Source organism: Poecilia latipinna, unplaced genomic scaffold (genome assembly GCF_001443285.1).
Source record: "Poecilia latipinna isolate Pla-1442-1.1 unplaced genomic scaffold, P_latipinna-1.0 Scaffold1461, whole genome shotgun sequence".
NCBI lineage: Eukaryota > Metazoa > Chordata > Actinopteri > Cyprinodontiformes > Poeciliidae > Poecilia > Poecilia latipinna.
In genome coordinates, this window is record NW_015114077.1 from 246,604 (window position 1) to 265,689 (window position 19,086).

At 37.1% G+C, this 19,086-nt stretch overlaps 3 protein-coding genes across 3 annotated transcripts in view; 1 reads left to right on the top strand and 2 right to left on the bottom strand.

Annotated features, from left to right (window-relative positions):
* The window catches only part of LOC106962804 (formin-like protein 13), a 41,743-nt gene extending 39,046 nt beyond the window's left edge, over nucleotides 1-2,697 (bottom strand). The window contains exons 1-3 of the mRNA XM_015057426.1: nucleotides 2,518-2,697; nucleotides 1,794-1,901; nucleotides 986-1,072 (exon numbers count right to left, since the gene is read on the bottom strand). Of these exons, the coding sequence (XP_014912912.1) occupies nucleotides 986-1,072; nucleotides 1,794-1,901; nucleotides 2,518-2,664 (342 nt within the window). The 5' untranslated portion in view covers nucleotides 2,665-2,697. The remainder of the gene's footprint in view (nucleotides 1-985; nucleotides 1,073-1,793; nucleotides 1,902-2,517) is intronic.
* A 4,350-nt stretch (nucleotides 2,698-7,047) lies between these two features.
* Nucleotides 7,048-12,895, top strand: cd40 (CD40 molecule, TNF receptor superfamily member 5). Its single transcript, XM_015057433.1, has 9 exons — nucleotides 7,048-7,182; nucleotides 7,706-7,787; nucleotides 8,868-8,987; nucleotides 9,069-9,212; nucleotides 9,313-9,406; nucleotides 10,375-10,433; nucleotides 11,035-11,127; nucleotides 11,213-11,244; nucleotides 12,371-12,895. The coding sequence occupies exons 1-9, from the start codon at nucleotides 7,144-7,146 to the stop codon at nucleotides 12,647-12,649; spliced, it is 942 nt and encodes a 313-aa protein (XP_014912919.1). The 5' UTR covers nucleotides 7,048-7,143; the 3' UTR covers nucleotides 12,650-12,895.
* Nucleotides 12,896-14,779: 1,884 nt separating this feature from the next.
* irx7 (iroquois homeobox 7) lies at nucleotides 14,780-17,648 on the bottom strand. Its single transcript, XM_015057413.1, has 2 exons — nucleotides 16,637-17,648; nucleotides 14,780-15,542 (listed from the first exon to the last, which is right to left on the bottom strand). Exons 1-2 carry the CDS (start codon nucleotides 16,871-16,873, stop codon nucleotides 14,805-14,807), a joined length of 975 nt encoding a protein of 324 aa, XP_014912899.1. The 5' UTR covers nucleotides 16,874-17,648; the 3' UTR covers nucleotides 14,780-14,804.
* Between the last annotated feature and the right edge of the window lie 1,438 nt (nucleotides 17,649-19,086).

The following is a 19,086-nucleotide window of genomic DNA, read 5'->3' on the forward strand; positions in this document are numbered from 1 at the left end:
TCTAACTTTATAATAAGGCACGAGGGGCAGCCATTCTGATCCACAAAAAATATTGTTTACACCAGTGGTTCCCAAACTTTTTCTTCTGCGCCCCCCCCCTCCCCCCAGTGGTTTCCAAACATTTTCTGCGCCCCCCCCTATGGATTACAAATGGCTGTCTGGTTGAAACGACGCGTGTGACGGACGGGGGGCATCGACTTTTTGGGGGGCAAAATGAATGTAGTAACCAAAAATAGACACCAACATCGGTAGCCTACAAGGTACTTGTTAAGCTTAAGGTTCTGTATTGATATTAGCTAGCTAGTCATCTTTTAGCTAACATTACCTGCATCCAACAGCTTTACTCAACTCGGTCGGTTAGTTTGGAGGGTAAAACTGTGAAAAGTTCTTTGCGTTTTGCTGGTTTGCTGCCGTGATTCTAACACAAACCTACGTAGCTCCGCACAGCAGCAGCAGGTCTCCTTCACAGGTGTAAACCCAGCGCGAGCGTCGTAGCGCTCATGTTGCGTTTAAAGGCGGCTCGGAAAACAGGTTACCACATGTTAACAATGGATTAAACAGTTTTAACTGCTGATAAAAGTGACAGAGGACACAAATATGGGAAGTGTGGATGGAAGCCTCTACTGTATCAAATTGACATAGGAATAACAGAGAGTTGGCCATTCTAAGGTAAAAACCCAGCGCATACAGTGTTCATGTTTTGTTTTTTTCATCCAGACGGCTTCCCGCGCCCCCCCTGCAATGACACGGCGCCCCCCCTAGGGGGCGCGCCCCACAGTTTGGGAACCTCTGGGTTAGTCTATGATTTCAAAAATATGCATCTGCGCTCCAGTTTGTGTTCGTAAAACGACAGTGTCGTAAAGTTCAGGAGATAGAAAAACCTTTGCAAAATGCTTTAGCTTAAACTTGCAAACCATGTGGCTCTTCAGAGTGTTAATGGGCCTGCTGTCCTTCAGCAAGTAGACCAACAGCTACTCAAACTCACCTGTAGAACCCGCTTCTGCCACCTGTAGCGGCCATGTTTATGAACGCTGAAGTTATACTGCTGTGTTGTACTTCTCTCAGGCTGTTCCTGTAACAGCAATTAAGAAGTCACTTTTAAAAGACAACGTTGCAGGTATAAACTATTCATTGTTTCCTCTTAGGACACACATAGCACTCCTTAATCCAAATGTAAAAATAAGTTGGGTTACAGGAAACTGTTCAGAAAAAGACGTGCTTTCAAACTGACTCAGCAGGCTTAGCAGCATACTAGCAAATACAATGTTAAAAGCTTGGAATAAACAAAAGCAAGTTTTCTTTAGCTTGGACTTTGTAACTGAGACATTCAGAAGGTAACTTTTGATGCTCTTTTGCATCAAAAGATGCAAAGAACTGTGACTGAATGCTAATCATGAAAATCTAAAGCTTAAAAATAAAGCTATGAATAAATCTGCAGGTATTTTTGGCAACCTAAACGCAATCAGGGCAAATGTAACCCAGGCACATATCTTAGTCTTCCAAGAATTGCAATACCTGCTTTTTATGAACATATGTAGTTGCAGTAGAACAATAAAACCTGCACTTTTTCCTCTTTACGCAATTGCTTCTCATGCTCAGTTTCTTTTCAGTGCGTTATTTGTTCTCTAACCCCTTCTTTGGGTGTCATTGTAATCTGCTTTTCTCCAGCATATTGAGACCTAACCTGAAATATGATTCATCCTTGAGGGAGGGAAGAGACACTTTTAATTCATTGTTACTGCACTCTAATGGCAACCATCTGCTTTCTGTTTGTGATTGGACTGGAAACCCACCTGGAGGAGCTGCTCTCTTTCCTTCCTTGCCTGGTTCAGAGCGTCATCGATGGATATCTCTCCATTTTTCACCCTGTTCATGATGCTAAGCTGCATTTCATTGCTCAGCTGAAATAAATACACAGAGATTAGAAGTTTGATTAAAAACACAAGATATGGATATTTTTCCGGATGGCGTATGAGCAAAATTTGGTGATTTCTACATTATTTTGAAACTTTCATGACTAATTACGATTTTTATGTAAACAAAAGGTTGCAAACACAGAAGCTCATTGTGACTTATGGGAGCACACAAAATTGCACTTTTCATTTTTGGTCATGTTTGAGTCACTATTCAGTGGAAAATCATCATGATGCAACATGAATAACCAGACAAAAAACATGGTTTACAAGGAATCGTCCCCAAAAATGTCCTCATGTGACACATTTCTTAGTAAATAAACTGTCATATTGTGGGAAAGTACTAATTTTAGGGAAGTAGTTGAATTGAGGAAGTGAGAGATGCTTGAAAGAGCCCCATAAACTCTACCAAAGTTCTCTGTGCTGATGTGACGTGAATGAAAGTGAGAGGGCTGCCTTCTGTGGAACAAAGATAAAGTCAGGATGTTGGTTCATACTAGCAGAAGAACAGACACAGATGTTAATATCATGGTAAATGACCTGGTAGTTACTGTAAGTAGAGTTGTAGTCATTACAGCCTTCCACTGTAAACTGTGAGTCTTACCTGGGGCAAGTCGCCGATGGATCTGTCCGGTCTGGACACATAGTCTCTCTTCTTTGATCCTAAACCAGGCATAGCAGACAAATGTCCATGCAACAGATCACGGTGCTGCTTCACAGGCGCAGTGCTTGGCTTTGTTTTGATTGTCATGCAATAACCCGACAGACATCTGTCTTAATAGGCGAGAGGAAAACGGCACTGATTTGTGTTTCTCTTGTTGCGACCGCCCTCTTTCAGCTCAGGTTACATTTTTTCATTTGCTTTTGAAAGGCTCTGCCTGGTCAGCCACACCTACAGAGCAGAGGCTTCCTGTGCATAGCTGCAGAGATTTCAGCTGACATGTCTTCACTTGCATGACAATGTCTTTCTATTCTCAATGAGCCTTTTTGTACAAAGTTGGGAGTCTGGACACTACTTTAGATTAAACTTCATAACTTAAAAAAAAGATTATAGTAGAAATTAACTTTATTTATTCCGAAGGGGATAATAATATAATCCAAGTGTCCAATAGGAAGGATATCCAATAGCAGTTAGTTTTGCAACAAATCTGAAGAGGCCTCTTACTGAAGACTGCTGTGATATTCATGCTAACAGCTTAATTTCTGGCCAGCAGAGACAATATTCCAAATACTATGTTACTGGGTGACACCATCAGTTGTTTACAAGCACTGCTAATCCACTTTATTTGCTTCTGCTGCTCCTCTTTAAATCTAAGAATAAATGTAAATCTTAAACCTAAATAAGTTTTATTTTGAACTCCTCTGGGATTTGGGGTCATAGTTTAGGCATGATTTAAGAATGATACTTGTTTTAAAATAGTGCACCTGCAAAATTCAGAAAAAAGTACTAATACACCTCAGACTTCTCAATTTCATTTAGTCATTTTGCAACTACAAACTTCAATGTTATTCATTCGAATTTTATACGGTTGACCTATTAAGTAGCACATAATTTTGAAGTTGAATGATCAAAAATCAAATTTCTAAACACTGGTGTGCTTTTGTATTCAGCTGGGGCAAGTCCCGATGGATCTGTCCATCAGCTGCTGTTACTCCAAAATACCCTTAAAATAAAAATACTGCCTAGTTACTCTAATTATAAAAAGAGTCCAAAAGAGAACAATGTCCAGGTAATGTATGGAGGGCATTATCTATTTATTTCAATTTCTTTCTATTGATTCTGTACTTTTTTTTCCTCACTCTGTATGATTGATCAGTGTGTGTTACATTGTACTGAAACAGTCTGTGATTTGAAATGCTACAGTGAAAAACATTACAGAGATTGTGTGGCTAATATTATATATAATATCAGCCCACCAGCCCCACTTTTAAGCTTAAAGATTCCTGATGTTATTTATCAACACGTCAGTATGCTGCTGCCACCAACTAAGCCCGCAGCAGCAGAGACTTGAAACAGAAAATGAGCCAATCAGAGGTGACATCACAGACTGTCTCCGCCTCTGAAGTTATTTATAAAGTCAACCTACTTAGCAAGTGGGCTGGTTAACAGTAAGTGATTTGTTTTTGCAGGAAAATATGTGATGGTCAAAACAGATAAAGATTGCTTGCTTGTCGCTAATTTAATGTTTTTATTGCATAACTTTAAATCAACTGTGTAAACAATATTAGCAATTATTATTGAATTGGCTGTAGAGTTTTTTTGTTGTTTTTTTTTTCTCCAATAAAGCCATAGGAAAAACAATACCTATTGTAATTTGAGCAGACTTAAATCAAACGGCATCGGCAAGAAGACAAGCAGGAATACGACACTAATTAGAACAGAATAAACAGAGAAAGAGGGAAACGAGAAAGTAAGGAGCTGAAGGGGTTGCTTTCTTTGAAAGGGTTAAGCTAATTATTAACAAGCCTATATTAATGTCCAGGCCTAAGATGATGTAACATCAAGCTGTGATGAGAAACATATACTGATGTAATATGTGGACAGTGTGCTTACAGCATAGTGGTTCATCTTTATTTTTGTTAGAAAAGCAAACTTTATCCTGGAAATAAAATAACTTTTGCTTTGAATTTTCAACACTGGTGACCTCAAATAACTCAAGTTCTTATTGTAAAGTATTCCTGAGGTTTGTGATGCACCAGTGGATTGTTGAGTATTCACTACAAATATTTCTTTACTCTATAATTTTTTTGGTTTTTGAAATATTTTTCATTTATTTAAGTCTTTAAAAACACAAAACTCCAGTATGTGTCTTTGAAACTTTTCTTTGGCTGTTCTGTGAGTTTGAAAGACAGAAATGCTTTTTCCTGTTTTTCACATTTTTCCATTATTTTACGCATTGTTTCCACTAGTAAACCAGTAGATTCCAGGTGGTCAGAATCTCCTGAATATGTGATGGTTTTTGGTCTAGTTTCCTCTTTTCACAGGACTACAGCCAGCAAGTTATGATAAAGCCATATTTAAATGCCTTTTATTCATGTTTTCAGTTTTTCAAACACTATGACGCATTTTTCACATCACTATTAACATTAGAAAAACAGCCAGTTTGTTTCTCAAAATAATTAGTGCATAGTGCAAAATCTAGTTGGTTACTGGAAAAGGTGTTTCACTTAGCGAAAATGGAATTCAAGTATTTATGGTAACGGAAATGTCAGCATCATCAAAATGAAAAGTCCTGATACAATGTTTATGAGCGAAGTAGCCACTGGCTTTGTTTTCATGACAGTCCAATTAAAAAAAGTTTGATTTTTATGACGCTACCTGAGAATACGCAAGGCAGCCCACAAATGTAACTGTATCCAAAACCTATACTCTCATATGTGCTGCACTACTTCAACATATTTTTCCTCAAGTAAAAGTAAAAAATAACTGTCCAAGAAATTACTCAAGAGTAAAAATGTATTTTATATAAAGGCTATTCGAGTACTGAGTAACTGATTGGATTATCTGATTTAATATTTAGTAATTATGTCATCAAACAGACATAAATGTACAATCATGTACAAATTCTGGTATTTTGAAGACTAAAATTAATACAACTAAATAACATTATTACAAAATAACAGATTCAGGCAGAAGAAACATTTTTTAAATGAAAATAATGCTCATAGTGTTAGATTAATCTATATGTTATATAGATAAAGTATGCTCTTTGCAGTAAAAAAGCTAAGTATGGTAAAACTGCTCCTAAAACTAAAAGTTTTCCCCAAAAAGTTACTCAAGTTAATGTAACTGAGTAACAGTTACTACACACCTCTGCACATCACTGTATTTAGTGAGATCAAGGAGTACAAGACACTGAATATGATGGTTTGCATTTTTGCTGCATATGCCCTTTACAGTTCTAATTTGTTCACGGCTTTGCTTAAAAGCAAAGTAGAAACTTATTTACCATAAGAAACATCTTTTGGGTAAAAGCTGAGGCTCTCCTCAGAGACGCTGTCCAAGTTGGGAGACATTTTCAGGAAACAATGATAAAGAAATGCAGAAATGCAGGAAGAAAGAAACAATAAAAAAAGAAACAAAGAAAGAAGGGGATTTTATCTCCTCACTTACTGTAATTTTAAAAAAAAACAACAACATTGTAATATCTCCTAAAAAATTACACTTCTGGTTGTGTTGCTGTTCCTCACATGATTTTTGTACAATGACGTCTATTTCTATACAGCCAGAGTAGAACTAGGAATTTCCATATCCTGAAAAAAATGTTTCCTCCCACTACATTACGTAACACTACAAGAAAAATAAGGTAAACTCAGACTCTCAGCCGAGCTGGTAAAATGGCTTGGTAAAATGATCAGAGTTTGTAGGGAAGTGTATTTAGAGCAACTCAGGGGAATCCTCCACAGCAGTTAGAGATGGGGAAATCCCCCTAATAAAAAGTTTTTGGGGAATCCCTTTGTTCTTACAATCAACACTGATTGTTTGAGGACACAAAAACAAACTCATGCTGTATTTCTTGAGAACTGATGGCATGTGGATCATGCCATCAGTTCTTTCCTATTACTTTCCTTACTGTTATCCGTAGATTCAGTTTAAAACAAGCAAACAACCAAGATTCTTTTTTTAATTTAACTGCAAGTGGTTTAGCATTTCTGCAATGCATTTCATAATGTTTAGAACACAATACTCCCTGACATTTAGAATATTCACCTGGAAATATGTTTGCTGATGACAAATTACACAGAGGGAACAAATATGAGGAAGGAGGTACGTGTTATGACATGTTGCATGTTGAGTAACAGAGTGAAGCAGCTGAAACTGAACAAAATCCACTAAAATATAAGCATAAATATTTAAAATTAAACTGGAATAATCCAAGTCATTTTATGAGGCAGTTGATAGGTGAATATTATTTATTTTATCCTTGAATTTGCAAAATAAAGCCAGTTAGATACTGAAGGGGGTGGGGGGATTATATTCCACAATGATCCCAAAACTTTTCATGTTTTGGTTGAGAAACAACTGTGAGGGTAAACTAGGATGGGAGGTGGGGAACACGTCATGCTTTTTGCTTTTACAGGAAACGGTCAAGAATTAAAAAATCACGTGGAAAACCAGTTTCAGCTCCTCCCCCTTTCTTAGTAACTATAGACCATGAGCATTCAGACCAATCTGCACAGTTGGTCTGAAGGAGCAACAGAGTGAGAGACTCCGTCTGGTTTTATCAACATGTTTGGATTCCAGTTGCTGCTTATCGGCGTCCTTATGGTGAGTAATAATAATAAATACGCTCATTCGTTTATTGCGTAGTTGAAAAAGCGGAAGGTTATAAACCGAAGACAGCACGAAGAACATCGTTCTTTCCGACTTTATTTCAGATCTAGTCTTTTATGATGTTTATAAATCATTATTTAACGTGAACGCTAATGCATCACTTTAATGTTGGTCATTTAGGCTGATTTGTGTCCATTCTCGCTGAAAGCGCTGCTTGTAGGAGGATAGGCGGGGTGGAGGGTCTTTTAGTTTCACTTTCGACGCTGGGATCCGTGAGTGAAACCTAACACGTAAAATAACGTTATTGGCAGCAAGAAAAACAAGAGAAAAACCCTGCAGCTGCTGTCCCTGGAGCTTTGAATAGGTTGAATTGTTGGGACTTTCCACCCCGGCCCTAGCCGTGTGGACTGAGGAAGTGAAGCTACAGTCAATTACCAACAGAAACTGCGCCAGAGATCACATGAGGACACGAGTTTAATAATTACAGAGTGTTTTTTTTTTTTTTTTTGCTTTGCAGGGCATGAGCGCCGCTGATCTCTTATGCGACCCTACCACCCAGTATGAAGAAAATGAACAGTGCTGCATGAAGTGTGGACCAGGTATGTAACCAGTCTGGAAACGTCGTTTCGTCTCGCCTTGTTGTTCTATAGGTTGGAGTTCATATATGATATTAATACAGTAGATATGAAGAGGCTCTGCTGACATGATGACACAATGACGCCATTACACCAGCTGCAGAAGCCCTCACTTTTGCTTTCATTTACTTTTCCTCTAGTCCTTCCCTTTCGCTTTCCCAGACTTTGGGAATTTCCACATCCTCCCTGTGGGGTTTGGTTCTGAATGTTTCAGACTCCTCCTTAAAGATGTCTGAAAGAGACAGTATTCTTTTCTCCTGCATGATAAGCGTAGTCCAGTGTGGGGTTCCAAAGTTCTATGACACAGCAGCCTTTAGAGAAAATACAAAAAAAGGTCCATCCATTACTCCACCATCCATCTGGTTCCCATGTCTTATGGCAGTCAAAGCCATACTAAAAACATAAATACTAAAAACCTTCACCCCACATTGAACATTCTTTCTTTGTCCTTTGTGAGGTAATTAAAACAAAGATGGAAAACTCCAACCATAAAGGATCAGTATCCTACATTTTTGTTAAATGCATCTTGTTGACAAAGTTGAATTATCTCCTCAGTCTGCCGTCAAGGACCATATTAATGTCCCATTTATTTTAAATTATGTGGGTTCACACTGGAAAAGCTTAGAATCATGCAGGACTCTACCATATGGCCAGAAAACCCTTGATAAATATTAAGAAATATTATAGCTGTGATAGACTTGAAGCCTGCTGTATGAAAACTTTGGGGTTATGTTTGCACTGGCATATCATTAGCACTATTTACTCTGTGTGCAGCATGTTAGCAGTGATGGAGTTGCACTAAATCCAGCCAATACCACAAGTACCTCAATAACAGCAGATGTGGGTCCCATTGTTGTGCTAATGTAGTCAGAATAATGCACTGGAAGAGCAAGGATGCTAGAAAATAAGTTGCAGAGGATATGTTGGGAGTTGTTTGTCACTATTGGGTAGGAACAGGTTATGCTGATCCTCCCTGTCAGAATAAGTTGATTTTTTCATGTGTGGTTAAGGAAATAAATCACTGTCCCATAACTTGTTTTGCAGGAACAAAAATGACGATGAAAGACTGTGAAAATCCAACATGTGAGCCATGCGGCCCGGATGAATATCAGGAGACGCACACCACTGAAAAACGGTGTGAAGCCCAGCCATATTGTGATCCAAGTAAGACCTTTGCACATTTCACACACATTTGTATTTTCTTTCACTACATGTCTTTTAAAAGTGTGGCCCTTTTTCTTTCAGATAAAAACATGCAAATTGGAGTCCATGACAGTAAGACGAAAGCTGTCTGCATGTGTGAACGAGGGTTTCACTGCTCAAGTGAAAGTTGTTTGACCTGCGTGCCACACAAGCAGTGTGGGCCAGGAGAAGGAGTTCTGTCTGAAGGTGCGGCAGAAATGTTTAAATTACGTAATTTTTTAATACAACAATTAACAGTTTTCTTTTCCTCTTGGCACAGTTTTTAAAAAATACCCTTGACTTTCAGGGACTCAAAAAGATGACACAGTGTGCCAACCATGTGTGAAGGGGACATTTTCCAATGAAACCTCCATGTATGGCCGCTGCATTGAACACACAAAGTAAGTGCTGATGCCCACAAATTGAGACAACAACACTTGGAATACTTTTCTAATTCAATGAGGGTCACAAAATTCATTTACTGATGTATATGTTGTGAATTTTGACTGTGGTGACTACTGTGATCTCTCTTTTTCACTCACTAGTTTAATCATTTAGTATCAATTTTGAGCTAATGTGTCAAATATAAGTAGATAAATAAGTGGTTCCTCTTTTATTTTACTCTAAAGTTGTGGATATAAATTTGTGGACAAGTTTTAAGCACTCAGGTTATAAAACTGCATTCCAATCACTGATCATTGCACATCTAAAAATTGAAAGAGTATGACACGACCAGAAAAAGAAAACATTTGTTTAAAAAATGCCATTATGAGTACCGTTTAAAGCTTACAACATGCATTTAATGGGGCATAGAAATTTGGAAATTGAATTATTTGGACTTCGTGCAACACAGTATGTTGCTGCAAGGTCCTAAAGCAACATGCTGGGCTACTTAAAAACTATTTAACGACGTATTCTCAATTTCACTGCATTGTATTATGATACAACACTGAGACCCAGTGGTAGTGGCAGCATAATGCTGTTGGAATGCTATCATTTGGAAGGAATTGGGGAAAATATAATAAATATCTGGATATCCTGGAAGAAAACCCATTAGAAGCTGTAAAGACTTGAGTCTAATGAATGAGGTTCACCTTCTAGCAAGAACAATTAACTTAAATATCCAGCCAGGGTTGCAAAGAGGTGGTAGTCGAAGTACAAAACTAAAACCAGCTTGAAATATAAAGCAATATTTTATTACTTTGTGTCATTCTATTACATAAAATCCCAATAGTATACACTGAACTTCATGGTTCATGAGTTATCACTGTGCATACAAAGAGTTAGGATTTCACAAATTGGCCAGATATTGATGTGACTCACAGTATCAAGTAGGAATTAAATCTTAACCCTGTAAAACTCTTTCCAGGTGTTCGTCGGATTATACTACTGAAGTAGCTGGAACCAACCGATCCGACACCATATGTGGTGAGTTTTGTGTGTCTCAGAGGTTTCTCACCCTTACCTTACATTTATCTGTTGCCTCTGTGGTTAGAAATTTTGTCGAGTTGCTCAGAACGAAACTTTCTCACTGACACAGGCCTGTAAACCTGTTAGTAATGTGGTCCCGAGGTTGGGAGCAGCAGTGTGTTTTACTAGTGTATTATTTAGATTACTTCTATGTGTGGAACAGACGAAAAGTTAAAAAATACCTCTGCCTGTTTGTCATTCAGGATTCAGGGGTTTTTCAAAATAAAATGCACCTTGGGAGGCTGAAATATCTTGGTTAAATGGATTGTATTTGCAAACCAGCCAATCCAGGAGTGCCTTGCGTTTTCCTTTGCATTGATTGGCTTAATGGATAATAAATATTAAGGTATATTTTGTCATGTAGTTGCAAATTTCAGCTGCAGTCCATAAACCCCTCGAATACAAGGGTTCCACTCTACGTATTTTTTTATGAAATGGAAAACAATCCTTTTAACTTCCTACATTAAAAATGTAAATAAGTAAGATGACTGACATTGTTAGATATGACTTTATCTGTCAGTATCTAATTGTTGCTTTTTCCTGTCTGCTTCTCTTACAGTAAAGAACAGCCGGGCCCATATCATAGTTGTCACTGTGATGGGAATCTTTCTAGCTGCATGTTGTGTATTTGGAGTGTTTCTGTATTGCCAATGTAAGCTTCACTCTGAAAGTTCACACCGTGCTGTTAATAGTGTTGATCAAACATTTAAAATGTTTTTTGTCTCTTTTCATTCTAGGTAAATCAAATTCAGAGAAGGAGAAAAAATTGGTAAATATAAGTTTTATTTCAAATTGCTTGTTTGAATAAATATGTGCATACATTTAGGTGGTAGCTGACTGCTTTGTCTGTTTTATTTAAAAAAATGATTAGATGTACTTTAAGTAATGGAAATATTATTTGTGTTTTCTAAATGTAATGTTTATAAACTAGAGTGGGAACCACTAATACCCAACAATCACACATCCAGCATAAAATATACAGAGAAAATAACAAGTGACTTTTATAATATCGGAGGAGCATCATAAAGCAACATTAGAGATGTTGTCAAGCATATTAAAGCTGTTGATAAATTAGTAAACTCCAAAATTACATATGTATAAATTGACCAAATATTGATGCGACTCACAGTATAAAGTAGGTATTAAACCTTAACTCTGTAAAACTCTTTCCAGATATATAAAGCTTAATGAAATAATATATTTTTAATGCAGTAGCATAATCTCACACTGAAAAATCCAAAACTGTGACTACATTTTCAGTTCCAGTGTTTAGTTCTTTACAAAATTCAAATTTGTTGGTCTTTGATTATTATTTGATTATATACTTGTATTATTATGCCGTTGTCAATATGTTACTTGAAAAATGATTTCAAAATAATAATATTTCAGTTTATTGCAATAATTACTAGGACAATTTATTGTCCAGCAAAATTTGCTATTGTTTAAAACTATTGGTGTACTTTTTATTTTTATTTTTTAGGGCTTTGTTGTTTTTTTGTTTTTGTTTTGTTTTTTTTTGCTTCAATGTAGAAAATTGTTTTACCTTTAGATACAAAAAGTGTCTCTTTAAATTAAACCATATGTAATTAAACCTGTACTTGTTTTTTGTCTTTAATTAGAAAACAATTAGGCATACAGCATTGAACCAGTTAAAGCGTGAACCTGTGAATAGCCTATAATTTTTAACCAAAAAGAAAACCGAAACATCTTAATGCTATTAAAATTAAAATCAAACTTCGATTCAAGCTCAGACTTCCACCAGAGGTTTTAAATACATAAAAGCAACAGTTTTTGCTCTAAGCAGATGTTGATTTAAAGGTTTCTTATTCAGTAAATGACTGAATGTACTATTTTTTTTTTAAACATCTATTTGATTTTCTTTCACCCTCTCACAGGAGTCTATTGACGTTATTGGACCAACAACATACGGGCCAAATGAAGAAACCTCCCTGTTTCCTGGACCACAGACGCCAGTGGAAAACGAAGACAGAAGCATCCCTTCTCAGGAAGACGCAAGAAGCTTTTCTGCAATGTCCTTCGGTTCCGCTGGGGAGCACGGAAGAAGTGAGAACGGAAAAATTGTGTGTTCTGTGGAGGAGGAAGGAAAAATTTCCTGTCTCCCCCGTCAGGAATCACAAGTATCGAGCTCCTCTACCGTCGGCTTCAGTTCATGATGAAACTGGGGAGAATCGGTTGTGTCATAACGGACTTTCTGGAAGATAAAGCTGTATTTATTGACCCTAATGTGCCTGTAAATTTTCCTGAATCGATGTACATAAAGTTGAATCATTTGCTGTTGTTGTACTTAGATGTTGTACTTGTTGCAATGAAACACATTAATGCTATTGTTCATGTTTTTGGCGTACTGAAGCACTGTGTTATTATAGTAAAAACTGCATTAAATTTTATTCATGTTTTTAGAGGACGTGTGTACTTCACCCAAACTAGATACAAATAGTTTCAGCAGAGATATTTTACCTTAAAAATGTAGGGGTAACTAAGGAAACAGTTTGGCAACAACTACTTTGAGTCTCAGTTCAGCAAATTTGTTGGTGTAATATAAGTTTACCAAATTAACTATAGGTAGTAGTAATTAGACTGAGCCATTATGTGTTTTGAACTAACAAATAATACATCTATGCTAATCCTGTAAGAAACTATTCTCCATTATTGTTACTTGCAGAATTATGTATTGTTATTTTTATTGATATCTGGTTGTCTTGATAACATTATTAGCTGCAATTCTAACAGGGAAAATTAAACCACCAGATAAACATACTAGAACAAAAATTATGTTTATTACAACATAAGGAGACAATCAAATATGAAGGATGTTTTTCTGAGTGGTTTTTGAAGGAGTGAAGATAGAATCCTGACTTAAATCTGAAGGGAAGGATTGGTGGAAGCTAAAGATTAGGGTATTGGCAAGGAGGCCATCCAACCTAAATACATTCTGATTTGATATGAGCGCTTAGGTGAGGGGAGTTATTTCTCTTGCAGTTACCTCTTTTATCCTCAAAGTGGCGCAAGTGCGTTGCTATTAGTCGGGGACTGAGCTGCAGCTTTATATGAAGCGTTACGGAAACACCAATCCGGCTTAACATTATGACCGCTGACGTATGAATTGAATCAGATCGTTTTAGGGTAATGGTATATTCTTTTTTGTAAATTAACCCACACTGCCACAACTGGTTCAGAAATGGTTTGATGATCAGAAAAACTTTGAAATGTTCATTTTGTCTCCAAATCCCTCAGATCTACGTCCAATCAAGAATCTACTCCTAACACCTGTGTACCACAGCAGAACTCTCTTATTCAAAGTCTTTGTCTTCTGTGGGAACTTCTATTGCTTCAAGTTCAGATCTGAAGACTTTGATGCTTCAAAGTGAACCCGTTAGAGTCTGTAGGCCATTCTAAAATAATGTTTTTTGGAATTTAAATGTGATCTAAATTTTGATTATCTTTAAAATGTGTCTTTAATAGAGTCATGAAACATTTTTTAAATCATTTTCTAGAACAACTTCAATGAATCCCTGTGCTGATTGTGAAACTGTATCCATAGCTACATTTTGGCTCAGTGCATCAATTGCTTTACTATATTTACCCAAAAATAAAAAACATTAATAACTTAATTTTGACTTGAATACACAGATGGAATCAGCACATATATGTATATATTTTATCAGTCTAATAATGTAAAACTGTTAAATCAGTTTCCTGATTTTAAATATCATTAATTGTGCAAAATATACTTAATCATTACATAACATGAGTAAAAATGCAAAAAATATGAAAGGAAATTTACTGAAATAGTTTATAAAAGTGGTAAATGTGTGGTTTAAGTGAGCCATATTTTTTTTAGTTGACTTTTTTTCAAACAATCCTGTGATGAAGACATTCTCATAAATGCCTAATATATAAATTATGATACAAAAAACAAAGAAAAATGAAGATGTTAATGATTTTCTGACTATTGTTTCTTGTATCAGAAGTATAATAAAATGGATATTGATGTCTCAGTGAAACACTTATTTTATATTATGCTTTTATTTATAAACTTTTCTTTTTCTTGTCAGAACAAATGAAGACACCTTAATTTTAGAATAAGCCAAAGTTTATTTTAACAAAATACTTCTTTATGGTTAGACAAAGGAAATATAATTTACATCATCCAGGTGGAAAAATACATCTACATTTATTTACAGTGACAAAACATCCTTAGTCTTTGGTCTCCCAACAGATTCTTAAACCATAACAAACTTCAGGAAGTCTGTGAGGTTTTAAGGTTTAAAGTGCAATTTTGTTTTTTTTAACTGTCTTCTGATCAGCTCAGACTATTTCATGAGTGGTGTAGTAAGCTGGAACAAAGAGTCCACTTCGTGAAGCCCAGTCCGCCCACAGCTTCCCAGCAGGGTGGTAAAAACCATCCACAGGTTTCTTTGAGACCTCTGAGGTGGCGGTTTCTGCCAAAGACCAGATTTTGGGTTTCTGACTGACAATGTTCTCTTTGCTTTCTGGAGCAGATGATGTGTGGTCAGAATCGGTGTTTCCAGGTTTCTTCTCTGATCCAGCTTCCTGCACCTCCAAGCGCTCCTCTGCAGCTGCAGAGCGCTCCGGCTCAGGCTCATCTGCGGCTTCCTGCTCATTATGATGCTCTGCCTCATCATCTCGCTCCTCCAAGTTGCACTTCTGCAGGGGACCTTCCTCCTCGTCACTCTCCCCCTCCTGCTCCTCGTCCTCCTCATCCGATTTGCTTTTGGATGCCCAGCTGACCCTGTTCTCCTTCTTCAGGCGCCGCCTGGCGTTGGCGAACCAGGTGGAGACCTGCGTCAGACTCATCTTAGTGATGATGGCCAGCATGATTTTCTCGCCCTTGGTCGGGTATGGGTTCTTCAGGTGCTCGTTCAGCCAGGCCTTCAGCGCGCCGGTGCTCTCACGTGTCGCCACCTTGGCAACCCTGCCAAGCTCCTCTGCAGCTCCCAGACGGTAGGGAGGGTAGAGGACCCCACCGCGGGCCAGGAGGGCGTGATGATATGAAGAGGCGGCCTTCAGGTCAAAGCCACCGCTCTGGAAGACAGAAAGACGGAACATGAGAACAAGCTAAAGAACATGGAAGAAACCAGAGTCAGCCAAAAAGAGAAAGCAGGATTTCTTCTCCTGTTGGGATGGGCGCCTTAAGACCACTTGACTTTACACAAACCAGGTTTAAAAATACACCCAGTGTTCACATACTATTAGAATTCCTCATAAAACTTGTATCTGAGCCAGGAGACAGATATTATGTGTAATTATTTTTACATGAATTGAGCAGATTATGAACTTTTCTGTTGTTACTTGTGAACAAAACATCAAACGTTTCCTCCACTGCTTTCCCACATCTGCTCCACAAAACACCGAGCTTACAGACTAATGTACATTCAGCAATTAGTGAGAAATATGATCATGTAAAATGGTTATCAGGACAGCATCACGTTGAGCAGAACCCTGTACCTCATGGCATTATTTTGATCATTTTCTTCATAGCAACAAAAGTAAAATAAATTTATTAATAAACCGAATAGCTTCTTAACATCGCATAATGAACACCTGAGTTTAATGACCAAATGACTCCTTGTTTTATTTCCACATTCTTTCACTGACCAGCTGCATGACATAAAAAGAGTATTTCAATGAAATCAACAATGGTAATTTGCTGGTCAGAAGGTTGGGTTTAAAGTGGCAGTCATTGGATTAAATTAGGTGTTTTGGTTGGAGTTTTGCAGCATCCCAACTTTTTAGAAAGTGATTTTTAATACAATTTATTTACTAGAATCTTCCTAAAAACAAAGCTTACCATCTGATAATTTTTTTTGCTGGTATTCCAGCCCCACTACTCGACATTACATGTCCTTCTTATGATGGTTTTGATGATTCTACATAATCCCAACTTAAAAAAACAACAAAACAACTGATTTTTGCATTATTTCTTCATCATACCAGTTGGAAAAAGTACTGACTTTTTGCACTAATTGCTTCCCATATATAAAGTGATGAGCTTGGCAACAGGTCAACAATTGTTTATTCAGAGCGCACGCATGGGTTGCAATTGGAATAACATTTCTTTGTGCATTTAAAGAAAAACGAGAAGTCTTATAAGAATATCTTATGAAAGTTGAACTCACCATGTGCGCGATGTGCCTGTGGTGTGGATAAGGGAGAAAGTTGTATCCCTGAAGTCCTGAGTATGTTATGGGAACTCCAGCTGCCATAGCTGCCAGATGCTGAGCCTGTTGTTGCTGCTGCTGCTGCTGCTGCTGTACACCCGATGGACACCCCAGCACCGGGATCTGATATCCAGCCGGCATTACGAGGTTCCTCTCCAAGAAGAAGTTTCCAAATCCAGCTGGCGACGCGGGCATCTTTCCTGTTTCCCCAACTGTTCCTTAAAAAGTCTGTGTGGGACTCCAGCGTACCGGTCTATTTATATTCACAACCAGCTGCCCCTGTGTGTGAGCAAAGAGGAGGGGTGGGGTTGGGTGCAGGTCCCACTGGTATTGACTGACAACTCCGTTCAAAAGACCTCCAGCTTTCACTGGCAGCAAATCCCATCAAAGCTCTCCGCTGTCCCTTTTAGCGCTTCTTATCGACAGTTTCTGCAGGGGAGTCGCCCTTCCAATTTAAGTGCAACACTTTTGCATGAATGTGAAAACAGAAGACATTGCATAACTCATAAAATGATGCGTTAGTTTAAAAAAAAGACATTTAACATTCCCTCTAGTATGAGTTTACGCACAGAGTCCCCACTATTTGCAGGTCATGTCTATTCTAAGTGCTTAATTCGCTTCCCAGACCGTTTGATGTTTTATGAGGATTTTAACACATCTCATGTCTCGCACTGATCGACAAACACTTAAGAAAAATGTCTCCAATTCGGTTAGCAACCCCCTGCCAGTCTCTGCTGTGACACTTTCAGCGCCCACGCATCCCTCCTTCTGGGATTTTGATTAAACAGCGCAAAGGCATCGCACTTGCGCAAAACAACTAATAAGACTGCGCTTTAGCACAGTGGAGAAGTGTCACAAAAATGCACGTATGGCATTAAGAAAGGGGTTTGCCAATATAGCTTCCTCTGTGCGTAAAATCCATGCGCGAACCACAACAGTCTGCTCCTTCTGCATGAGGATGGCGCTTAGATTGTCCTAATTAAAACAAGGCTTGGGTAAACAGGTGTTGACTAATGTATATGATAATTGTGAAATAGCAGATGCAAAGCGTGAGTGTGCGTCAGAGATAAGAAAACAGATTACTCGTCTTATTGTTTCTCCTCGAACAATAAGGAGAGCATTAAATCTTAAAGAAAATCTTCTGCATTGTTTTTGACCGGGAACATTTGTGAAAAGTAAAATTATATATATATATATATATATATATATATATATATATATATATATATATATATATATATATATATATATATGTATTAGAATTTATGCGGATGGACTGTAAGTTCATCCGCAGAAGATTTTTTTATTTCTTTTGCGAACTTTTAATTCAAAATATTGATTAAAAATACATCCGTAAACACCGTGATGTTATTTCAGTCAGTTAGTTTAAAAACTAACAGATTTATATTCATAAATGTTTTTTTTATTCTGACTGAAAATGAATAGAGATTCCAATTTGACAACATAAATGGTTCAAATAGAAAATAGTTACAATTATCTATTTATTATCACCTTAATATTTTGGTTTTACTCATCAGGAGCAGGATTTAAATTAAGTAAATAAATGATTTTCTTTTTTGTTGTCTTTAAGAGGATTTCTGTCTGCTGAGTTCCTAAACTTTGAGAACTTTAATGCACAGTGTGTGTCTATTTAAAGTGCAGTTCGTTTCTGAAGTCAGAAACCCTTGATGTTTCCTGTTTCATGTCTGCAAAATAACTGTCACATTCCAAAGAAGCTGTGATTGCTTACTGTGCTTTGATGGTGCAACATTTCAGAGGCAAGGAGCTACCTTTTAACTTCATATCCTAAAAAGTCACCTGAGAAATAACTGCAATGTCTTGATTTCTTGTTAATTTGTTGTGTTTTGGCGCTGAAAGTTCATTCCAGTTAAAGGTGAGATATTTCTCTTCTGATTGCCTTAAAGGCTGGATTCTGTCTGCTGATTTCCTGATTAACTGGTAAAGGTTGTATAAAAATAGGACTGAATTAGATTGTATTCAGTTATATCTGACTGCATTGGATTGTCTGAAAGTGGATATCAATTGAATCAGTTTTTTATTGTTTATTTTATTATTAGGGTCCTTGAAAAAGCTTCTGCTGTAAAAAGCAAATACAAATGATACACATGTTGGTTTTATTAAAAGAAAGTAAAGGAAGTTTGCACAGTAATTTGAAAGAGATTGAAGCAGCTCAAAAAATCAATCTTTTTTTCCAGAATATCATTAAACTTGATTTTGTATGACAGAAAAAAAGCATTTTCACAAAATATTGAGTGCATGCATTTACGTAAATATGTCCAATACTAATTAACTGCTTTATTAGGTGTGCTTTTTTAAACACTATACTTCATTGAAGGACAAGTTCTGTATAAAGTGTCTTAAACTTTAATCTGAACAAAATTGTTCTG

Excerpts from the sequence above, each read along its gene's own strand:
- cd40 (XM_015057433.1), top strand. The coding sequence starts at position 7,144 with ATGTTTGGATTCCAGTTGCTGCTTATCGGCGTCCTTATG. Across the intron at positions 8,988-9,068 it reads CCAGCCATATTGTGATCCAA|ATAAAAACATGCAAATTGGA; the intron begins GTAAGACCTTTG and ends TTTTTCTTTCAG. Across the intron at positions 11,245-12,370 it reads CAGAGAAGGAGAAAAAATTG|GAGTCTATTGACGTTATTGG; the intron begins GTAAATATAAGT and ends ACCCTCTCACAG.
- irx7 (XM_015057413.1), bottom strand. The coding sequence starts at position 16,873 with ATGCCCGCGTCGCCAGCTGGATTTGGAAACTTCTTCTTGGAGAGGAAC. Across the intron at positions 15,543-16,636 it reads ACAGGCACATCGCGCACATG|AGCGGTGGCTTTGACCTGAA; the intron begins GTGAGTTCAACT and ends TCTGTCTTCCAG.